Here is a 21259-nt window from a genome sequence, read left to right as displayed (position 1 = left end):
AACATCCGCATCGAGCTAAAGGCTCGACTGTGCGATCACGCTCTCCATTGCCAAGCTGAGCAAGACTTTTAAACAGGTCAACATTCACTAGGTCGTGGGGCCAGATGGATTACCAGGAAGTGTACTCAGAGCATGCGCTGACCAACTGGCAAGTGTCTTCACTGATATTTTCAACCTCTCCCTGACCGAGTCTGTAATACCTACATGTTTCAAGCAGACCACCAAAATAATCCCTGTGCCCAAGAAAGTGAAGGTAACCTGCCTAAATGACTACCGCCTCGTAACACTCACCTCGGTAGCCATGAAGTGCTTTGAAAGGCTGGTCATGGCTCACATCAACACCATCATCCCGAAAACCCTAGACCCACTCCAATTCGCATACCGCCCCAAAAGATCCACAGATGACGCAATCTCAATCGCACTCCACACTGCCCTTTCACACCTGGACAAAAGGAACACCTATGTGAGAATGCTGTTCATTGACTACAGATCAGCATTCAACACCATAGTGCCCTCAAAGCTCATCACTAAGCTAAGGACCCTGGGACTAAACACCTCCTTTTGAAACTGGATCCTATACTTCCTGTACTTCCTGACGGGCCGCCTCCCCAGGTGGTAAGGGTAGGCAACAACACATCTTTTACGATGATCCTCAACACCGGGACCCCCCAGGGGTGAGTGCTTAGTCCCCTCCTGTACTCTTTGTTCTCCCACGACTGCGTGGCCAAGCACGACTCCGGTTGACGCCGTTTGACGCTCTTGGGTTGTGCCGTGGCGGAGGTCTTTGTGGGCTATACTCAGCCTTGTCTCAGGATGGTAAGTTGGTGGTTGAAGATATCCCTCTAGTGGTGTGGGGGCTGTGCTTTGGCAAAGTGGGTGGGGTTATATCCTTCCTGTTTGGCCCTGTCCGGGGGTGTCCTCGGATGGGGCCACAGTGTCTCCTGACCCTTCCTGTCTCAGCCTCCAGTATTTATGCTGCAGTAGTTTGTGTCGGGGGCTAGGGTCAGTTTGTTATATCTGGAGTACTTCTCCTGTCCTATTCGGTGTCCTGTGTGAATCTAAGTGTGCGTTCTCTAATTCTCTCCTTCTCTCTTTCTCTCTCTCGGAGGACCTGAGCCCTAGGACCATGCCCCAGGACTACCTGACATGATGACTCCTTGCTGTCCCCAGTCCACCTGGCCGTGCTGCTGCTCCAGTTTCAACTGTTCTGCCTTATTATTATTCGACCATGCTGGTCACTTATGAACATTTGAACATCTTGGCCATGTTCTGTTATAATCTCCACCCGGTACAGCCAGAAGAGGACTGGCCATCCCACATATGCTCTCTCTAATTCTCTCTTTCTTTCTCTCTCTCGGAGGACCTGAGCCCTAGGACCATGCCCCAGGAATACCTGACATGATGACTCCTTGCTGTCCCCAGTCCACCTGACTGTGCTGCTGCTCCAGTTTCAACTGTTCTGCCTTATTATTATTATTCGACCATGCTGGTCATTTATGAACATTTGAACATCTTGACCATGTTCTGTTATAATCTCCACCCGGCACAGCCAGAAGAGGACTGGCCACCCCATATAGCCTGGTTCCTCTCTAGGTTTCTTCCTAGGTTTTGGCCTTTCTAGGGAGTTTTTCCTAGCCACCGTGCTTCTACACCTGCATTGCTTGCTGTTTGGGGTTTTAGGCTGGGTTTCTGTACAGCACTTTGAGATATCAGCTGATGTACGAAGGGCTATATATATAAATTTGAATTGATTTGATTTGACTCCAACACCATCATTAAGCGTGCTGACAACACAACAGTGGTAGGCCTGATCACCGACAACGATGAGACAGCCTATAGGGAAGAGGTCAGAGAACTGGCAGTGTGGTGCAAGGACAACAACCTCTCCCGCAATGCGAGCAAGACAAAGGAGCTGATCGTGGACTACAGGAAAAGGACGGTTGAACAAGCCCCCATTCACATCGACAGGGCTGTAGTGGAACGAGTCGAGAATTTCAAGTTTCTTGATGTCCACATCACCAACAAACTTTCATGGTCCAAACTCACCAAGACAGTCGTGAAGAGGGCAAGGCAACACCTTTCCCCCTCAGGAGACTGAAGAAATGTGTCATGGGTCCCCAGATTCTCAACAAAAATCTACAACCTCTCCCTCAACATGAGCAAGACAAAGGAGCTGATCGTGGACTACAGGAAAAAGAGGGCCAAACACGCCCCTATTCACTGCACTGAACTGAGGCTAGGAAACACTGTCACCATCGATAAATCTACAATAATTAAGAATTTCAATAAGCATTTTTCCAGGGCTTTCCACCTGCCCCGGCCAACAGCTATGCACCCCCCCCCCCCCCACCCCGCTTCTCCTTCACCCAAATCCAGATAGCTGATGTTCTGAAAGAGCTGCAAAATCTGGACCCCTACAAATCAGCTGGGCTAGACAATCTGGACCCTCTCTTTCTAAATTTATCCGCCGCAATTGTTGCAACCCCTATTACTAGCCTGTTAAACCTCTCTTTCAAATTGTCTGAGATCCCTAAAGATTGGAAAGCTGCCACGGGCATCCCCCTCTTCAAAGGGGTAGACACTCTAGACACAAACTGTTACAGACCTATATCTATCCTGCCCTGCCTTTCTAAAGTATTCGAAAGCTAAGATAACAAACAGATCACCGACCATTTCGAATCCCACCGTACCTTCTCCGCTGTGCAATCTGGTTTCCAAGCTGGTAATGGGTACACCTCAGCCACGCTCAAGGTCTTAAATGATATCATAACCGCCATCGATAAAAGGCCGTACTGTGCTGCCGTCCTCATCGACCTGGGCCAAGGCTTTTGACTCTGTCAATTACCACATTCTTATCGGCAGACTCAACAGCCTTGATTGCCTCGCCTGGTTCACCAACTCGCTCACCGAATCAGCGTATACATCAATGTTGTTGTTTGAGGCTATCCGGAACATATCCCATCACTAACATTGAGTGGGTGCTGCCAACATTCTGACTCAAGACTATAGCCACTTTAATAACAAACAATTGGACGTAATAAATGTGTCACTAGTCACTAAAAACAATGCCACTTTATATAATGTTTACATGCCCTACATTAGTCATCTCATATGTATATACTGTACTCTATACTATCTACTGCATCTTGCCTATGCCGTTCGGCCATCGCTCATCCATATATTTTTATGTACAAATTCTTATTCATTCCTTTACACTTGTGTGTATAAGGTAGTTGTTGTGGAATTGTTAGATTACTTGTTAGATATTACTGCACGGTCGGAACTAGAAGCACAAGAATTTCGCTACACTCACATTAACATCTGCTAACCATGTGTATGTGACCAATAACATTTGATTTGATTTGATTTCTCAGATAGAGTTCAGTGTGTGAAATCGGAGGGCCTGTTGTTCCCTCACTAACTTTAAGCATCAGCTGTCAGAGCAGCTTTCCGATCATTGCACCTGTACACAGCCCATCTGTAAATAGCCTACCCAACTACCTCATCCCCATACTGTTATTTATTTTTGCTCTTTTTCACCCCAGTATCTCTACTTGCACATCATCATCTGCACATCTATCCCTGCAGTGTTAATACTAAATTGTAATTATTTTGCCTCTATGGCCTATTTATTGTCTTACCTCCCTAGTCTTATACATTTGCACACACTGTATATAGACTTTTCTAATGTGTTATTGACTGTATGTTTGTTTTACTCCATGTGTAACTCTGTGTTGTTTGTGTCGCACTGCTTTGCTTTATCTTGGCCAGGTCGCAGTTGTAAATGAGAACTTGTTCACAACTGGCCTACCTGGTTAAATAAAGGTGTTCCCAACTGGCCTACCTGGTTAAATAAAGGTGAAATAAAAAAATAAAAAAATACAATAAAATTCACATCGATGGGACTCACCCATGACTGCACAGCCATCCACGACTCCAACGCCATCATTAAGTTTGCCGATGACACAACAGTCGACAATGACGAGACAGCCTAAAGGGAGGAGGTCAGAGACCTGGCCGTGTGGTGCCAGGACAACAATCTCTCCCTCAACGTGATCAAGACAAAGGAGATGATTGTGGACTACAGGAAAAGGCGGGCCGAACAGGCCCCCATTCTCATTGACGGGCTGTAGTGGAGTGGGTCCAGAGTTTCACGTTCCTTGGTGTCAATATCACCAACACACTATCATGGTCCAAACACACCAAGACAGCTGTGGACACACCACGACAACACCTTTTCCCCCACAGGAGACAGAAAAGATTTGGCATGTGTCCCCAGATACTCAAAAAGTTCTCCAGCTGCACCATCGAGCTGCTCCAGCTGCACCATCCTGACCAGTTGCATCACCGCCTGGTATGGCAACTGCTCGGCATCTGACCGTAAGGTGCTATAGCGGGTAGTGCGTACGGCCCAGTATATCACTGGGGCCAAGCTTCCTGCCATCCAGGACCTCTATATTAGGCGGTGTCAGAGGAAGGCCCAAAAAATAGTCAAAGACTCCAGTCACCCAAGTCATAGACTTTTTTCTCTACTACCACACGGCAAGCAATACCGGAGCACCAAGTCTAGGTCCAAAAGGCTCCTGAATAGTTTCTACCCCCAAGCCATAAGACTGCTGAACAATTTATTAAATGGCCACCCGGACTATTTACACAGATCAGTTAGTCGGCAATCGCCTGCACTGTTGGCTGCAATGTCAAACAAGCCCTCCATCTGCTGTGGAGTGATGCAGTATGGGTAGTATGCTATACGTACTATCTGCTGTGGAGTGATGCAGTATGGGTAGTATGCTATACGTACTATCTGCTGTGGAGTGATGCAGTATGGGTAGTATGCTATACGTACTATCTGCTGTGGAGTGATGCAGTATGGGTAGTATGCTATATGTACTATCTGCTGTGGAGTGATGCAGTATGGGTAGTATGCTATACGTACTATCTGCTGTGGAGTGATGCAGTATGGGTAGTATGCTATACGTACTATCTGCTGTGGAGTGATGCAGTATGGGTAGTCGGAGGCGTTGCCTTCATGCGGCCTGATGAAGACAGAGAAGAGCCTCTTCTGAGGAGACGCAGAGTGGACAGATCCTTCCTCCTCCTTCTCCTCCTCAAGGTCCTCCAGGTGAGAAGGAACAACCATTGATACATGCTTATGTGATGGTATCCGCAGCCACATCGACACAACAGAATGCTTATCACAGTAACAACGTTGTACATGTTGTGATAATGTTGAACCCATACTTGTGGCACATTGTACATGTTGTGATCATGTTAAACCCATACTTGTGGCACATTGTACGTGTTGAACCCATAATTGTGGCACATTGTACATCTTGTGATCATGTTGAACCCATACTTGTGGCACATTGTACATGTTGTGATCATGTTGAACCCATAATTGTGGCACATTGTACATGTTGTGATCATGTTGAACCCATACTTGTGGCACATTGTACATGTTGTGATCATGTTGAACCCATACTTGTGGCACATTGTACGTGTTGAACCCATAATTGTGGCACATTGTACATGTTGAACCCATAATTGTGGCACATTGTACATCTTGTGATCATGTTGAACCCATACTTGTGGCACATTGTACATGTTGTGATCATGTTGAACCCATAATTGTGGCACATTGTACATGTTGTGATCATGTTGAACCCATACTTGTGGCACATTGTACGTGTTGAACCCATAATTGTGGCACATTGTACATGTTGTGATCATGTTGAACCCATAATTGTGGCACATTGTACATGTTGTGATCATGTTAAACACATACAGTGGGGCAAAAAAGTATTTAGTCAGCCACCAATTGTGCAAGTTCTCCCACTTAAAAAGATGAGAGAGGCCTGTAATGTACGTCATAGGTACCCTTCAACTATGACAGACAAAATGAGAAAAAAAATCCAGAAAATCACATTGTAGGATTTTTTAGGAATTTATACCCTTTGTTGGCAATGACAGAGGTCAAACGTAAAGTCTTCACAAGGTTTTCACACACTGTTGCTGGTATTTTGGCCCCTAACCCTAACCCTCCTCTAGAGCAGTGATGTTTTGGGGCTGTTGCTGGGCAACACGGACTTTCAACTCCCTCCAATGATTTTTTTATGGGGTTGAGATCTGGAGACTGGCTAGGCCACTCCAGGACCTTGAAATGCTTCTTACGAAGTGTCGTGGCGGAATCAGAATTATTTAGGTAACATTTATAAATAATATGTTTTATTATTTTTATTTCATGCTTATGTGAGATATGTCATTAGAATGTCTATTTTTGGATAATACTGTTGGCCGGTCGGTTGCAGTTATCTGTTCTCTGTCAGGTTTCAGTTACTTGGGCCGCAGAGAGGGGAGAGGTCAAGCTTGTCTTCATATGTAAACATATCTTTTAAACCAATTATCTCTTGGCTCCACAATGTCTGTGTGCCAGTCACTGTGTCTCTGTGATCTTGTCCAGGAGGGGTGTATTTGATATATGCCTGTTGATGAGGTTTTGTTTTATGGTCCTGAGAGCGAGAAAAGAACATAGTTTAGAAGACAAAGCTGAATGATAATTTATAGCCAATGCTGTCTGGCTATGTGTAACGGCGTTCTTCGTTTGTTGAAAGAGAGGACCGAAATGCAGCGTGGTGGTTACTCATGTTCTTTAATGAAATAAATGACGATACATGAAATAACTAAATGAATACGAAAACAACAAACGGAACGTGAAACCTAATACAGCCTATCTGGTGAACACTACACAAAGACAGGAACAATCACCCACAAACAAACAGTGAAACCCAGGCTACCTAAGTATGATTCTCAATCAGAGACAACTAATGACACCTGCCTCTGATTGAGAACCATACTAGGCCGAAAACATAGAACTGCCCCAAAACATAGAAAAACAAACATAGACTGCCCACCCAACTCACGCCCTGACCATACTAAATAAATGCAAAACAAAGGAAATAGAGGTCAGAACGTGACAGTACCCCCCCCCAAAGGTGCGGACTCCGGCCGCAAAACCTTGACCTATAGGGGAGGGTCTGGGTGGGCGTCTGTCCGCGGTGGCGGCTCTGGCGCGGGACGCGGACCCCACTTCGCCATTGTCTTAGTCCGCCTTATTGTCCGCCTCCGTGGCTTACTCACCATGCCCACCCCTCTCAATGACCCCACTGGACAGAGGGGCTGCTTGGGACAGAGGGGCAGCTCGGGACAGAGGTGAAGCAGCTGCTCGGGACAGAGGGGCGGCAGCTGCTCGGGACAGAGGGGCGGCAGCAGCTCGGGACAGAGGGGCGGCAGCAGCTCGGGACAGAGGGGCGGCAGCAGCTCGGGACAGAGGGGCGGCAGCAGCTCGGGACAGAGGGGCAGCTGCTCGGGACAGAGGGGCAGCTGCTCCGGGCGGAGGGGCTCTAGCGGCCCCTGGCTGACTGGCGGCACTGGCGGCCCCTGGCTGACTGGCGGCCCCTGGCTGACTGGCGGCACTGGCGGCCCCTGGTTGACTGGCGGCACTGGCGGCCCCTGGCTGACTGGTGGCACTGGCGGCCCCTGGCTGACGGGCGGCACTGGCGGCCCCTGGTTGACTGGCGGCACTGGCGGCCCCTGGCTGACTGGCGGCACTGGCGGCCCCTGGCTGACGGGCGGCACTGGCGGCCCCTGGCTGACGGGCGGCACTGGCGGCTCCTGGCTGACGGGCGGCATTGGCGGCTCCTGGCAGACGGGCGGCACTGGCGGCGCTGGGCAGACGGGCGGCACTGGCGGCGCTGGGCAGACGGGCGGCACTGGCGGCGCTGGGCAGACGGGCGGCACTGGCGGCGCTGGGCAGACGGGCGGCGCTGGCGGCGTTGGGCAGACGGGCGGCACTGGCGGCGCTGGGCAGACGGGCGGCACTGGGCAGACGGGAGGCGCTGGCGGCGTTGGGCAGACGGGCGGCGCTGGCGCTGGGCAGACGGGAAGCTCAGATGGCGCTGGGCAGACGGGAAGCTCCGGCAACGCTGGGCTGAGTAGCTCTCCTAGCGCCGAACAGGCGGGAGACTCCAGCAGCGCTGGAGAGGAGGAAGGCTCTGGTAGCGCCGGAGAGGCGGGAGGCTCCGGCAGCGCTGGAGAGGAGGAAGGCTCTGGACGGATGGGCCGGAGAGACAGCCTGGTACGGGGAGCTGCCACCGGAGGGCTGGGGTGTGGAGGTGGTGACGGATAGACCGGGCCGTGCAGGCGCACTGGAGCTCTTGAGCACCGAGCCTGCCCAACCTTACCCGGTTGAATGGTCCCGGTCGCCCTGCCAGTGCGGCGAGGTGGAATAGCCCGCACTGGGCTATGCAGGCGAACCGGGGACACCGTGCGCAAGGCTGGTGCCATGTAAGCCGGCCCAAGGAGACGCACTGGAGACCAGATGCGTAGAGCCGGCTTCATGGCACTTGGCTCGATGCCCACTCTAGCCCGGCCGATACGCGGAGCTGGAATGTACCGCACCGGGCTGTGCACCCGCACTGGGGACACCGTGCGCTCCACAGCATAACACGGTGCCTGCCCGGTCTCTCTAGCCCCCCGGTAACCACAGGAAGTTGGCTCAGGTCTCCTACCTGGCGTAGCCATACTCCCTGTTAGCCCCCCCCCAAGAAATTTTTGGGGCTGACTCCCGGGCTTCCATCCACGACGCCGCGCTGCCTCCTCATACCAGCGCCTCTCCGCTTTCGCCGCCTCCAGTTCTTCTTTGGGACGGCGATATTCTCCTGGCTGAGCCCAGGGTCCTCTTCCGTCTAATTCGTCCTCCCATGTCCATACCTCCTCGCGCTGCTCCTGCTGCTGCTTTTTCCGTTGCCCATTACCACACCGCTTGGTCCTGTTGTGGTGGGTGATTCTGTAACGGCGTTCTTCGTTTGTTGAAAGAGAGGACCGAAATGCAGCGTGGTGGTTACTCATGTTCTTTAATGAAATAAATGATACATGAAATAACTAAATGAATACGAAAACAACAAACGGAACGTGAAACCTAATACAGCCTATCTGGTGAACACTACACAAAGACAGGAACAATCACCCACAAACAAACAGTGAAACCCAGGCTACCTAAGTATGATTCTCAATCAGAGACAACTAATGACACCTGCCTCTGATTGAGAACCATACTAGGCCGAAAACATAGAACTGCCCCAAAACATAGAAAAACAAACATAGACTGCCCACCCAACTCATGCCCTGACCATACTAAATAAATGCAAAACAAAGGAAATAGAGGTCAGAACGTGACACTATGTGTGTCTTTGCTATAAAGGATCTCAGTTGCAATGTGTAAGGACTCTCAGAGAATTCATTGATAGACACTGAATTGATCTGAGAGTCACAGGGGTTGTGATGGAGCTCATATAATTAAAGATGGACTTTATGATAACTCTGACTTGTGTGTGGTTTGCTCTCATGATTTGGTAAATACAGGAAATTTCCACTACAGAAGCCACTCCTTTGTTGCCCAGGCGGTGTGTTTGGGATCATTGTCATGTTGAAAGACCCAGCCACGTTTAATCTTCAATGCCCTTGCTGATGGAAGGAGGTTTTCACTCAAAACCTCACGATACATGGCCCCATTCATTCTTTCCTTTACACGGATCAGTCGTCCTGGTCCCTTTGCAGAAAAACAGCCCCAAAGCATGACGTTTCCACCCCCATGCTTCACAGTAGGTATGGTGTTCTTTGGATGCAACTCAGCATTCTTTGTCCTCCAAACACGACGAGTTGAGTTTTTACCAAAAAGTTATATTTTGGTTTCATCTGACCATATGACATTCTCCCAATCTTCTTCTGGATCATCCAAATGCTCTCTAGCAAACTTCAGACGGGCCTGGACATGTACTGGCTTAAGCAGGGGGACACGTCTGGCACAGCAGGATTTGAGTCCCTGGCGGCGTAGTGTGTTATTGATGGTAGGCTTTGTTACTTTGGTCCCAGCTCTCTGCAGGTCATTCACTAGGTCCCCCCGTGTGGTTCTGGGATTTTTGCTCACCGTTCTTGTGATCATTTTGACCCCACGGGGTGAGATCTTGCGTGGAGCCCCAGATCGAGGAAGATTATCAGTAGTCTTGTATGTCTTCCATTTCCTAATAATTGCTCCCACAGTTGATTTCTTCAAACCAAGCTGCTTACCTATTGCAGATTCAGTCTTCCCAGCCTGGTGCAGGTCTACAATTGTGTTTCTGGTGTCCTTTGACAGCTCTTTCTTTGGTCTTGGCCATAGTGGAGTTTGGAGTGTGACTGTTTGAGGTTGTGGACAGGTGTCTTTTATACTGATAACAAGTTCAAACAGGTGCCATTAATACAGGTAACGAGTGGAGGACAGAGGACCGTCTTAAAGAAGAAGCTACAGGTCTGTGAGAGCCAGAAATCTTGCTTGTTTGTAGGTGGCCAAATACTTATTTTCCACCATAATTTGCAAATAAATTCATACAAAATCCTACAATGTGATTTTCTGGATTTTTTTTCTCATTTTGTCTGTCATAGTTGAAGTGTACCTATGATGAAAATTACAGGCCTCTCTCATTTTTTTAAGTGGGAGAACTTGCACAATTGGTGGCTGACTAAATACTTTTTTGCCCCACTGTACTTGTGGCACATTGTACATGTTGTGATCATGTTAAATCCATACTTGTGGCACATTGTACATGTTGTGATCATGTTGAACCCATAATTGTTTTGGTAGAAATATGTTGTCATGTCTATGAAGGACAGGTGTCTCCATCCACTCACAGACTTGCTCTTGAGGGAGGAGCTTGTTCCCTCAGTGCTGGGTGTGTGGCTCCGGTCCAAAGTGGGCGGAGTATCATTAGACATGGCCCCGCCCCCAACCACCTCGTTGCCGTCTACGTCCTTCAGGGGAAAGGCGTCTCCGTAGGCAACCACCACATCCAGCAGCTTCCTGTCCTCCTGGTCCACGTTGTAGCTCTCCCAGTCCATACGGATATCTGACATAAAACACACAGCAATAATGTGTTCACACTTGACTAAAGTTTGTCCCTTTAAGGAAACAGGTCCATCTGACAAGAGGATGTCTGAGGTTTCCAGAGCTGAGATCTTACCGTAGGGGCTTGTGTTGTTCAGACGTAGAGAGCGGGACACTGTGTCTCCTCCAGAGACGTGAGTACCAAACCTGAGAAGAGACAGGTAGGTAGGTAAAGATGCAGATAGGTCATTGGGAGATTTATGAGGAAGTTATAGAACGTATCAGAAGATATAGTTACACTCAGCTACAGTACTCGGAATCCAGCTCACCGTATGATTGGTCCCTGGTTCTGTCTGTCTGGCTGTGGACCAATCATCTGGAAGTAAAGAGGACAGCCCATCACTGTCATCTGAATGGGGATCAGCTTGGGCTGGAGGTCCCCCACCTACCACAGAGACAGAAGACAGGTACAGACAGCTGCTACTACTACTACTACTACTACTACTACTACTACTACTACTACTACTGCTGCTACTACCGCTACTACTACTGCTACTACTACTATAACTGCTACTACTACTACTGCCACTACTACTACTTTTACAACTACTACCACTAGTATTAGGGATTAGTATTAGGGGTTAGTAGAAGGGGTTAGTATTAGGGGTTCGGGGTTAGTATTAGGGGTTAATATTAGGGGCTAGGCGTTAGTATTAGGGGAGGGGGGTTAGTATTAGGGGTTAGTATTAGGGGTTAGGGGTTAGTATTAGGGGTTTGTATTAGGGGTAGGGATTAATATTAGTGGTTAGGGATTAATATTAGGGGTTAGTATTAGGGGTTAGGGGTTAGTATTAGGGGTTAATATTAGTGGTTAGGGGTTAGTATTAGGGGTTAGTATTAGGGGTTAATATTAGTGGTTAGTATTAGGGGTTAGTATTAGGGGTTAGAGGTTAGTATTAGGGGTTAGGGGTTAATATTAGGGGTTAGTATTAGGGGCTAGTATTAGGGGTTAATATTAGTGGTTAGGGGTTAATATTAGGGGTTATGGGTTAATATTAGGGGTTAGGGGTTAGTGTTAGGGGTTAGTATTAGGGGTGAAAATTAGTGGTTAGGGGTTAGTATTGGGGTTAGTATTTGGGGTTAGTATTAGGGGTTAATATTAGTGGTTAGGGGTTGGTATTAGGGGTAATATTAGTGGTTAGGGGTTAGTATTAGGGGTTAGTATTAGGGGTTAGGGGTTAGTATTTGGGGTTAGTATTAGTGGTTAATATTAGTGGTTAGGGCTTAGTATTAGGGGTTAATATTAGTGGTTAGGGGTTAGTATTAGGGGTTTGTATTACGGGTTAGGGGTTAGTATTAGGGGTTAGGGGTTAGTATTAGGGGTTAGGGGTTATTATTAGGGGTTAGTATTAGGGGTTAATATTAGTGGTTAGGGGTTAGTGTTAGGGGTTAGTATTAGGGGTGAATATTAGTGGTTAGGGGTTAGTATTAGGGGTTAGTATTAGGGGTGAGTATTAGGGGTTAAGGGTTAATATTAGGGGTTTGTATTACGGATTAGGGGTTAGTATTAGGGGTTAGGGGTTAGTATTAGGGGTTAGTGTTAGGGGTTAGTATTAGGGGTTAGTGTTAGGGGTTAGTATTAGGGGATAGGGGTTAGTATTAGGGGTTAGTATTAGGGGTTAGTATTAGGGTTTAGTATTAGGGGTTAGTATTAGGGGTTAGGGGTTAGTATTAGGGGTTAGCGTTAGGGGTTAGTATTAGGGGTGAATATTAGTGGTTAGGGGTTAGTATTAGGGGTGAGTATTAGGGGTTAAGGGTTAATATTAGGGGTTTGTATTACGGATTAGGGGTTAGTATTAGGGGTTAGGGGTTAGTATTAGGGGTTAATATTAGTGGTTAGGGGTTGGTATTAGGGCTTATGGGTTAGTATTAGGGGTTAGTATTAGGGGTTAGGGGTTAGTATTAGGGGTTAGTATTAGGGGTTAATATTAGTGGTTATGGGTTAGTATTAGGGGTTAGTATTAGGGGTTAGGGGTTAGTGTTAGTGGTTAGGGGTTAGTATTAGGGCTTATGGGTTAGTATTAGGGGTTAGTATTAGGGGTTAGGGGTTAGTGTTAGGGGTTAGTATTAGGGGTTAGGGGTTAGTGTTAGGGGTAAGGGGTTAGTATTAGGGGTTAATGTTAGGGGTTAGTATTATGGGTTAGTATTACGGGTTAATATTAGTGGTTAGGGGTTAGTATTAGGGGTTAGTATAAGGGGTTATGGGTTAGTATTAGGGGTTAATATTAGTGGTTAGGGATTAGTATTAGGGGTTAGGGGTTAGAATTAGGGGTTAGTATTAGGGGTTAGGGGTTAGTGTTAAGGGTTAGTATTAGGGTTTAGTATTAGGGGTTAGTATTAGGGGTTAGGGGTTAGTATTAGGGGTTAGCGTTAGGGGTTAGTATTAGGGGTTAGGGGTTAGTATTAGGGGTTAGTATTAGGTGTTAGTATTAGGGGTTAGTATTAGGTGTTAGTATTAGATGTTAGTATTAGGGGTTAGTATTAGGGGTTAGTAGTAGGGGCTAGGGGTTAGTATTAGGTTGTTAGTGTTAGGGGTTAGTATTAGGGGTTAGTATTAGGGGTTAGTATTAGGGGTTAGGGTTTAGTATTAGGGGTTAGTATTAGGGGTTAGTATAAGGGGTTAGGGGTTAGTGTTAGGGGTTAGTATTAGGGGTTAGGGTTTAGTATTAGGGGTTAGTATTAGGGGCTAGTATAAGGGGTTAGGGGTTAGTATTAGGGGTCAGGGGTTAGTGTTAGGGGTTAGTGTTAGGGTTTAGTATTAGGGGTTAGTATTAGGGGTTAGGGGTTAGTGTTAGGGGTTAGTATTAGGGGTTAGGGTTTAGTATTAGGGGTTAGTATTAGGGGCTAGTATTAGGGGTTAGTGTTAGGGGTTAGGGGTTAGTGTTAGGGGTTAGTATTAGGGGTTAGGGGTTAGTATTAGGGGTTAGGGGTTAGTATTAGGGGTTAGTATTAGGGGTTAGGGGTTAGTGTTAGGGGTTAGTGTTAAGGGTTAGTGTTAGGGGTTAGTATTAGGGGTTAGGGGTTAGTGTTAGGGGTTAGTATTAGGGGTTAGTGTTAGGGGTTAGTGTTAGGGGTTAGTATTAGGGGTTAGGGGTTAGTATTAGGGGTTAGTGTTAGGGGTTAGTGTTAGGGGTTAGTGTTAGGTGTTAGGGTTTAGTATTAGGGGTTAGGGGTTAGTATTAGGGGTTAGTGTTAAGGGTTAGTGTTAGGGGTTAGTATTAGGGGTTAGGGGTTAGTATTAGGGGTTAGGGGCTATAGGGGTTAGTATTAGGGGTTAGGGGTTAGTATTAGGGGTTAGGGGCTAGTATTAGGGGTTAGGGTTTAGTATTAGGGGTTAGGGGTTAGTATTAGGGGTTAGGGGTTAGTAGTAGTGTCGTACCTTACAGATGAGCTGGTCTCTGTATTCCCCCCACATGTTGGTGAAGGATGTGATGTCGATGGTTTGAGTCTCAAACGCTCCCAGAATGCCACAATCTGGGTGGACGAAGAACGCTGCGCCCTTTCCATGGGCCAACAGCCCACTCACAAACCCTGTCAGTATATACAGGACCACACAGTCACAACACAGTTCAGTCAGATGTACTGTATTCAGGGGATGAAACATGAAATGATTTATGTGTAAATGAATCCTACTGTGTACCTTCCTGTGCCTTGTCCTCTACTTTCTTAGCTTGGACAGGGTGTAAAGGCTTCCTCACATGCAGGCCCCTGAAACACAGAGTCAATGCACAGATTAACATAACAGAGGTGAGACAAAAGTATTTATTCGATGCAAACAATTCAAAGAAAAACACTCATGCATGAAACACATGAACAGATGGTTTAGAGAATAATAACCTAACGTAGCAGGCGTAAAAATAGTTCCCACATCCGGTTTTCAGGGGTAACGGAAGCCATGTTGAAGATACTGTATCCCTGAAAACCAGATGTTAGAGATTTCAGGCGACCCCGCATAAACTAAGAAAATACAGACTGTACCTCTGCTGCGATTGGCCGGCTGGTGGTGAGGGGGCGTGTCCAGTGAAGTACTCCGCCTCCAGAGTGAAGGGGGCTGGGATTGCTGTGTGATTGGTCATAACCAGCTGCTTGGTAATTGGTCGCTTCAACAGGACGTTGTCTCCAAAGTCCAGAACCAACGATACAGCAGGGTCCTCTGCTTCTAATCTGGGACTGGAGAGAAAATCAAATCAAATTTTATTTGTCACATACACATGGTTAGCAGATGTTAATGCGAGTGTAGCGAAATGCTTGTCACACATGATCTAATTAGCCATCTAATTAGCCATCTAGCATGCTCTGAACACCTGTGGTAATTAGCTATCTAGCGTGATCTGAACACCTGTGGTAATTAGCTATCTAGCATGCTCTGAACACCTGTGGTAATTAGCCATCTAGCATGCTCTGAACACCTGTGGTAATTAGCCATCTAGCATGCTCTGAACACCTGTGGTAATTAGCCATCTAGCATGCTCTGAACACTTGTGGTAATTAGCTATCTAGTGCGCTCTGAACACCTGTGGTAATTAGCCATCTAGCATGCTCTGAACACCTGTGGTAATTAGCCATCTAGCATGCTCTGAACACCTGTGGTAATTAGCTACCTAGCATGCTCTGAACACCTGTGGTAATTAGCTACCTAGCATGTTCTGAACACCTGTGGTAATTAGCTACCTAGCATGTTCTGAACACCTGTTGTAATTAGCTATTTAGCTATCTAGCATGCTCTACCTAGATGCATTTGTCTGTTTTGGCTGCCAAAGCCAGCTACCTCTGAAAATAACAATGTTCTTGCTGCCAAAGCCAGTCTACCTCTGAATATAACAATGTCCTTGCTACCTAGAGACTGGTACACAGTAGGACAGTAGGACACGTACCAGTCTCTAGGTGGACAGTAGGACACGTACCAGTCTCTAGGTAGAGAGTAGGACACGTTGAGTCTCTGGGCTTTAGAGAAGAATCGTAAAACCAGAGGATCTTTCATCCCTGTCACCTCACACAACGCTGCTACTGCACTTAACTCCATCTACAGGGAAAGACAGGGATGGAGAGATGAGACAGACATCAGTCACTTAGAGGTGTGTTGCTCTTAGTTGTAGTTGCTGTAGAGAGCTGTGTTCAGTGTCCAGTGGATGGATAGGTACTTATAATATAATGTACAGCGGGGTGGCTGGATACTAACACCAGTCTGAGCTGTGTTTAATGTAGTAAACTAACACCAGTCTGAGCTGTGTTTAATGTAGTAAACTAACACCAGTCTGAGCTGTGTTTAATGTAGTAAACTAACACCAGTCTGAGCTGTGTTTAATGTAGTAAAGTAACACCAGTCTGAGCTGTGTTTAATGTAGTAAACTAACACCAGTCTGAGCTGTGTTTAATGTAGTAAAGTAACACCAGTCTGAGCTGTTTAATGTAGTAAACTAACACCAGTCTGAGCTGTGTTTAATGTAGTAAATTAACACCAGTCTGAGCTGTGTTAAATGTAGTAAACTAACACCAGTCTGAGCTGTGTTTAATGTAGTAAAGTAACACCAGTCTGAGCTGTGTTTAATGTAGTAAATTAACACCAGTCTGAGCTGTGTTAAATGTAGTAAACTAACACCAGTCTGAGCTGTGTTTCATGTAGTACAGTCGTGGCCAAAAGTTTTGAGAATGACACAAATAATTTCCACAAAGTTTGCTGCTTCAGTGTCTTTAGATATTTTTGTCAGATGTTACTATGGAATACTGAAGTATAATTACAAGTATTTCATGAGTGTCAAAGGCTTTTATTGACAATTACATGAAGTTGATGCAAAGAGTCAATACTTGCAGTGTTGACCCTTCTTTTTCAAGACCTCTGCAATCCTCCCTGGCATGCTGTCAATTAACTTCTGGGCCACATCCTGACTGATGGCAGCCCATTATTGCATAATCAATGCTTGGAGTTTGTCAGAAATGTGGGGTTTTGTTTGTCCACCCGCCTCTTGAGGATTGACCACAAGTTCTTAATGGGATTAAGGTCTGGGCAGTTTCCTGGCCATGGACCCAAAATATCAATGTTTTGTTCCCCGAGCCACTTAGTTATCACTTTTGCCTTATGGCAAGGTGCCCCATCATGCTGCAAAAGGCATTGTTCGTCACCAAACTGTTCCTGGATGGCTGGGAGAAGTTGCTCTCGGAGGATGTGTTGGTACCATTCTTTATTTATGGCTGTGTTCTTAGGCAAAATTGTGAGTGAGCCCACTCCCTTGGCTGAGAAGCAACCCCACACATGAATGGTCTCAGGATGCTTTATTGTTGGCATGACACAGGACTGATGGTAGCGCTCACCTTGTCTTCTCCGGACAAGCTTTTTTCCGGATGCCCCAAACAATCGGAAAGGGGATTTATCAGAGAAAATGACTATAGCCCAGTCCTCAGCAGTCCAATCCCAGTACCTTTTACAGAATATCAGTCTGTCCCTGATGTTTTTCCTGGAGAGAAGTGGCTTCTTTGCTGCCCTTCTTGACACCAGGCCATCTTCCAAAAGTCTGTGCCTCACTGTGCATGCAGATGCACTCACACCTGCCTGCTGCCATTCCTGAGCACACTCTGTACTGGTGGTGCCCCGATCCCGCAGCTGAATCAACTTTAGGAGACGGTCCTGGCGCTTGCTGGACTTTCTTGGGCGCCCTGAAGCCTTCTTCACAACAATTGAACCGCTCTCCTTGAAGTTCTTGATGATCCGATAAATGGTTGATTTAGGTGCAATCTTACTGGCAGCAATATCCTTGCCTTTGAAGCCCTTTTTGTGCAAAGCAATGATGACAGCATGTGTTTCCTTGCAGGTAACCATGGTTGACAGAGGAAGAACAATGATTCCAAGCACCACCCTCCTTTTGAAGCTTCCAGTCTGTTATTCGAACTCAATAAGCATGACAGAGTGATCTCCAGCCTTGTCCTCATCAACACTCACACCTGTGTTAACGAGATAATCACTGACATGATGTCAGCTGGTCCTTTTGTGGCAGGGCTGAAATGCAGTGGAAATGTTTTTGGGGGATTCAGTTCATTTGCATGGCAAAGAGGGACTTTGCAATTAATTGCAATTCATCTGATCACTCTTCATAACATTCTGGAGTATTTGAAAATTGCAATCATACACACTGAGGCAGCAGACTGTGAAAATTAATATTTGTGTCATTCTCAAAACTTTTGGCAACGACTGTATACTAACATCAGTATGAACTGTGTTTAATGTAGTAAACTAACATCAGTGTGAGCTGTGAAGGCCACGGTGACGTCCTTCTTGGCGTTGGGTCCCAGAGTTCCAGAGGAGGGAGTGAAACTAGCCGAGCACAGAGACGCATGCTGGCCCTGGAGCTGATGGAGGGAGGGAGGAATGGGGGACGGAAGAAGGGGAGAGGAGAGAGGGGAGGATCACAGATGGAATAGATTAGATACTGTGGCAGCAAAACTAATGAGTGAGGAGAAGTCTCTCTAAAGAACCCACCATGGTTCAGGTGTAGTGAACAGGTAGGTGACCCACCATGGTTCAGGTGTAGTGAACAGGTAGGTGACCCACCATGGTTCAGGTGTAGTGAACAGGTAGGTGACCCACCATGGTTCAGGTGTAGTGAACATGTAGGTGACCCACCATGGTTCAGGTGTAGTGAACAGGTAGGTGACCCACCATGGTTCAGGTGTAGTGAACAGGTAGGTGACCCACCATGGTTCAGGTGTAGTGAACAGGTAGGTGACCCACCATGGTTCAGGTGTAGTGAACAGGTAGGTGACCCACCATGGTTCAGGTGTAGTGAACAGGTAGGTGACCCACCATGGTTCAGGTGTAGTGAACAGGTAGGTGACCCACCATGGTTCAGGTGTAGTGAACAGGTAGGTGACCCACCATGGTTCAGGTGTAGTGAACAGGTAGGTGACCCACCATGGTTCAGGTGTAGTGAACAGGTAGGTGACCCACCATGGTTTAGGTGTAGTGAACAGGTAGGTGACCCACCATGGTTCAGGTGTAGTGAACAGGTAGGTGACCCACCATGGTTCAGGTGTAGTGAACAGGTAGGTGACCTACCATGGTTCAGGTGTAGTGAACAGGTAGGTGACCCACCATGGTCCAGGTGTAGTGAGCAGGCAGCAGGGTCTGGTTGATCAGGGTGATGGATCCCCGGGCAGGAATTCCGACATAGATCTCAGAGAATACCAGATCACAGGTTAACAGACACACTTGAGGAGAGTGGACATCTGCCTGCACCGACAGGTGACTGGAGAGGGGGACAGACACGTACAAAACACAGTTACAGGTGACTGAAGAGGGGGTCAGACAGGTACAAAACACAGTTACAGGTGACTGGAGAGGGGGACAGACAGGTACAAAACACAGTTACAGGTGACTGGAGAGGGGGACAGACAGGTACAGGTGACTGGAGAGGGGACAGACAGGTACAAAACACAGTTACAGGTGACTGGAGAGGGGGACAGACAGGTACAGGTGACTGGAGAAGGGGACAGACAGGTACAACACACAGTTACAGGTGACTGGAGAGGGGGACAGACAGGTACAAAACACAGTTACAGGTGACTGGAGAGGGGGACAGACCGGCAAAAAACACAGTTACAGGTGACTGGAGAGGGGGACAGACAGGTACAAAACACAGTTACAGGTGACTGGAGAGGGGGACAGACAGGTACAAAACACAGGTACAGGTGACTGGAGAGGGGGACAGACAGGTACAAAACACAGGTACAGGTGACTGGAGAGGGGGACAGACAGGTACAAAACACAGTTACAGGTGACTGGAGAGGGGGAAGACAGGTACAGCTGACTGGAGAGGGGGACAGACACGTACAAAACACAGTTACAGGTGACTGAAGAGGAGGACAGACAGGTACAAAACACAGTTACAGGTGACTGGAGAGGGGGACAGACAGGTACAAAACACAGTTACAGGTGACTGGAGAGGGGGACAGACAGGTACAAAACACAGTTACAGGTGACTGGAGAGGGGGAAGACAGGTACAGAACACAGATACAGGTGACTGGAGAGGGGGACAGACAGGTACAAAACACAGATACGGGTGACTGAAGAGGGGGACAGACAGGTACAAAACACAGATACGGGTGACTGAAGAGGGGGACAGACTGGTACAGTTGACTGAAGAGGGGGGCAGACAGGTACAAAACACAGTTACAGGTGACTGGAGAGGGGGACAGACAGGTACAAAACACAGTTACAGGTGACTGGAGAGGGGGACAGACAGGTACAAAACACAGTTACAGGTGACTGAAGAGGGGGACAGACACATACAAAACACAGTTACAGGTGACTGGAGAGGGGGACAGACAGGTACAAAGCACAGTTACAGGTGACTGGAAAGGGGGACAGACAGGTACAGGTGACTGGAGAGGGGGACAGACAGGTACAAAACACAGATACGGGTGACTGAAGAGGGGGACAGACAGGTACAAAACACATATACAAGTGACGGGAGAGGGGGACAGACAGGTACAGGTGACTGGAGAGGGGGACAGACAGGTACAAAACACAGATACGGGTGACTGAAGAGGGGGACAGACAGGTACAGGTGACTGGAGAGGGGGACAGACAGGTACAAAACACAGATACAGGTGACTGGAGAGGGGGACAGACAGGTACAGAATACAGATACGGGTGACTGAAGAGGGGGACAGACAGGTACAGGTGACTGGAGAAGGGGACAGATAGGGAAAGGTGACTGGAGAGGGGGACAGACAGGTACAAAACACAGTTACAGGTGACTGGAGAGGGGGACAGACAGGTACAAAACACAGTTACAGGTGACTGGAGAGGGGGACAGACAGGTACAGGTGACTGGAGAGGGGGAAGACAGGTACAAAACACAGTTACAGGTGACTGGAGAGGGGGAAGACAGGTACAAAACACAGTTACAGTTGACTGAAGAGGGGGACAGAAAGGTACAGGTGACTGGAGAGGGGGAAGACAGGTACAAAACACAGTTACAGGTGACTGAAGAGGGGGAAGACAGGTACAAAACACAGTTACAGGTGACTGGAGAGGGGGAAGACAGGTACAAAACACAGTTACAGGTGACTGAAGAGGGGGACAGACAGGTACAGGTGACTGGAGAGGGGGAAGACAGGTACAAAACACAGTTACAGGTGACTGAAGAGGGGGACAGACAGGTACAAAACACAGTTACAGGTGACTGGAGAGGGGGAAGACAGGTACAAAACACAGTTACAGTTGACTGGAGAGGGGGAAGACAGGTACAAAACACAGTTACAGGTGACTGAAGAGGGGGACAGAC

The 21259-nt window shown here is 47.6% G+C and overlaps 1 protein-coding gene across 1 annotated transcript in view; it reads right to left on the bottom strand.

Moving 5' to 3' along the window:
• LOC139420502 (DLEC1 cilia and flagella associated protein) overlaps positions 1–21259 on the bottom strand; it is a 112045-nt gene that overhangs the window by 26862 nt on the left and 63924 nt on the right. Inside the window, exons 20-29 of the mRNA XM_071170709.1 lie at positions 19062–19215; positions 18209–18319; positions 15883–16001; positions 14957–15148; positions 14619–14686; positions 14358–14509; positions 11248–11363; positions 11055–11125; positions 10726–10940; positions 4982–5116 (exon numbers count right to left, since the gene is read on the bottom strand). Coding sequence (XP_071026810.1) covers positions 4982–5116; positions 10726–10940; positions 11055–11125; positions 11248–11363; positions 14358–14509; positions 14619–14686; positions 14957–15148; positions 15883–16001; positions 18209–18319; positions 19062–19215 — 1333 coding nt within the window. The remainder of the gene's footprint in view (positions 1–4981; positions 5117–10725; positions 10941–11054; positions 11126–11247; positions 11364–14357; positions 14510–14618; positions 14687–14956; positions 15149–15882; positions 16002–18208; positions 18320–19061; positions 19216–21259) is intronic.

The sequence above is a fragment of the Oncorhynchus clarkii genome, chromosome 11 (genome assembly GCF_045791955.1).
Source record: "Oncorhynchus clarkii lewisi isolate Uvic-CL-2024 chromosome 11, UVic_Ocla_1.0, whole genome shotgun sequence".
In the NCBI taxonomy this organism is placed as follows: Eukaryota; Metazoa; Chordata; class Actinopteri; order Salmoniformes; family Salmonidae; genus Oncorhynchus; species Oncorhynchus clarkii.
The sequence above is the reverse complement of the archived record's forward strand: the minus strand, read 5'-3'. Positions and strand labels throughout refer to the sequence as shown.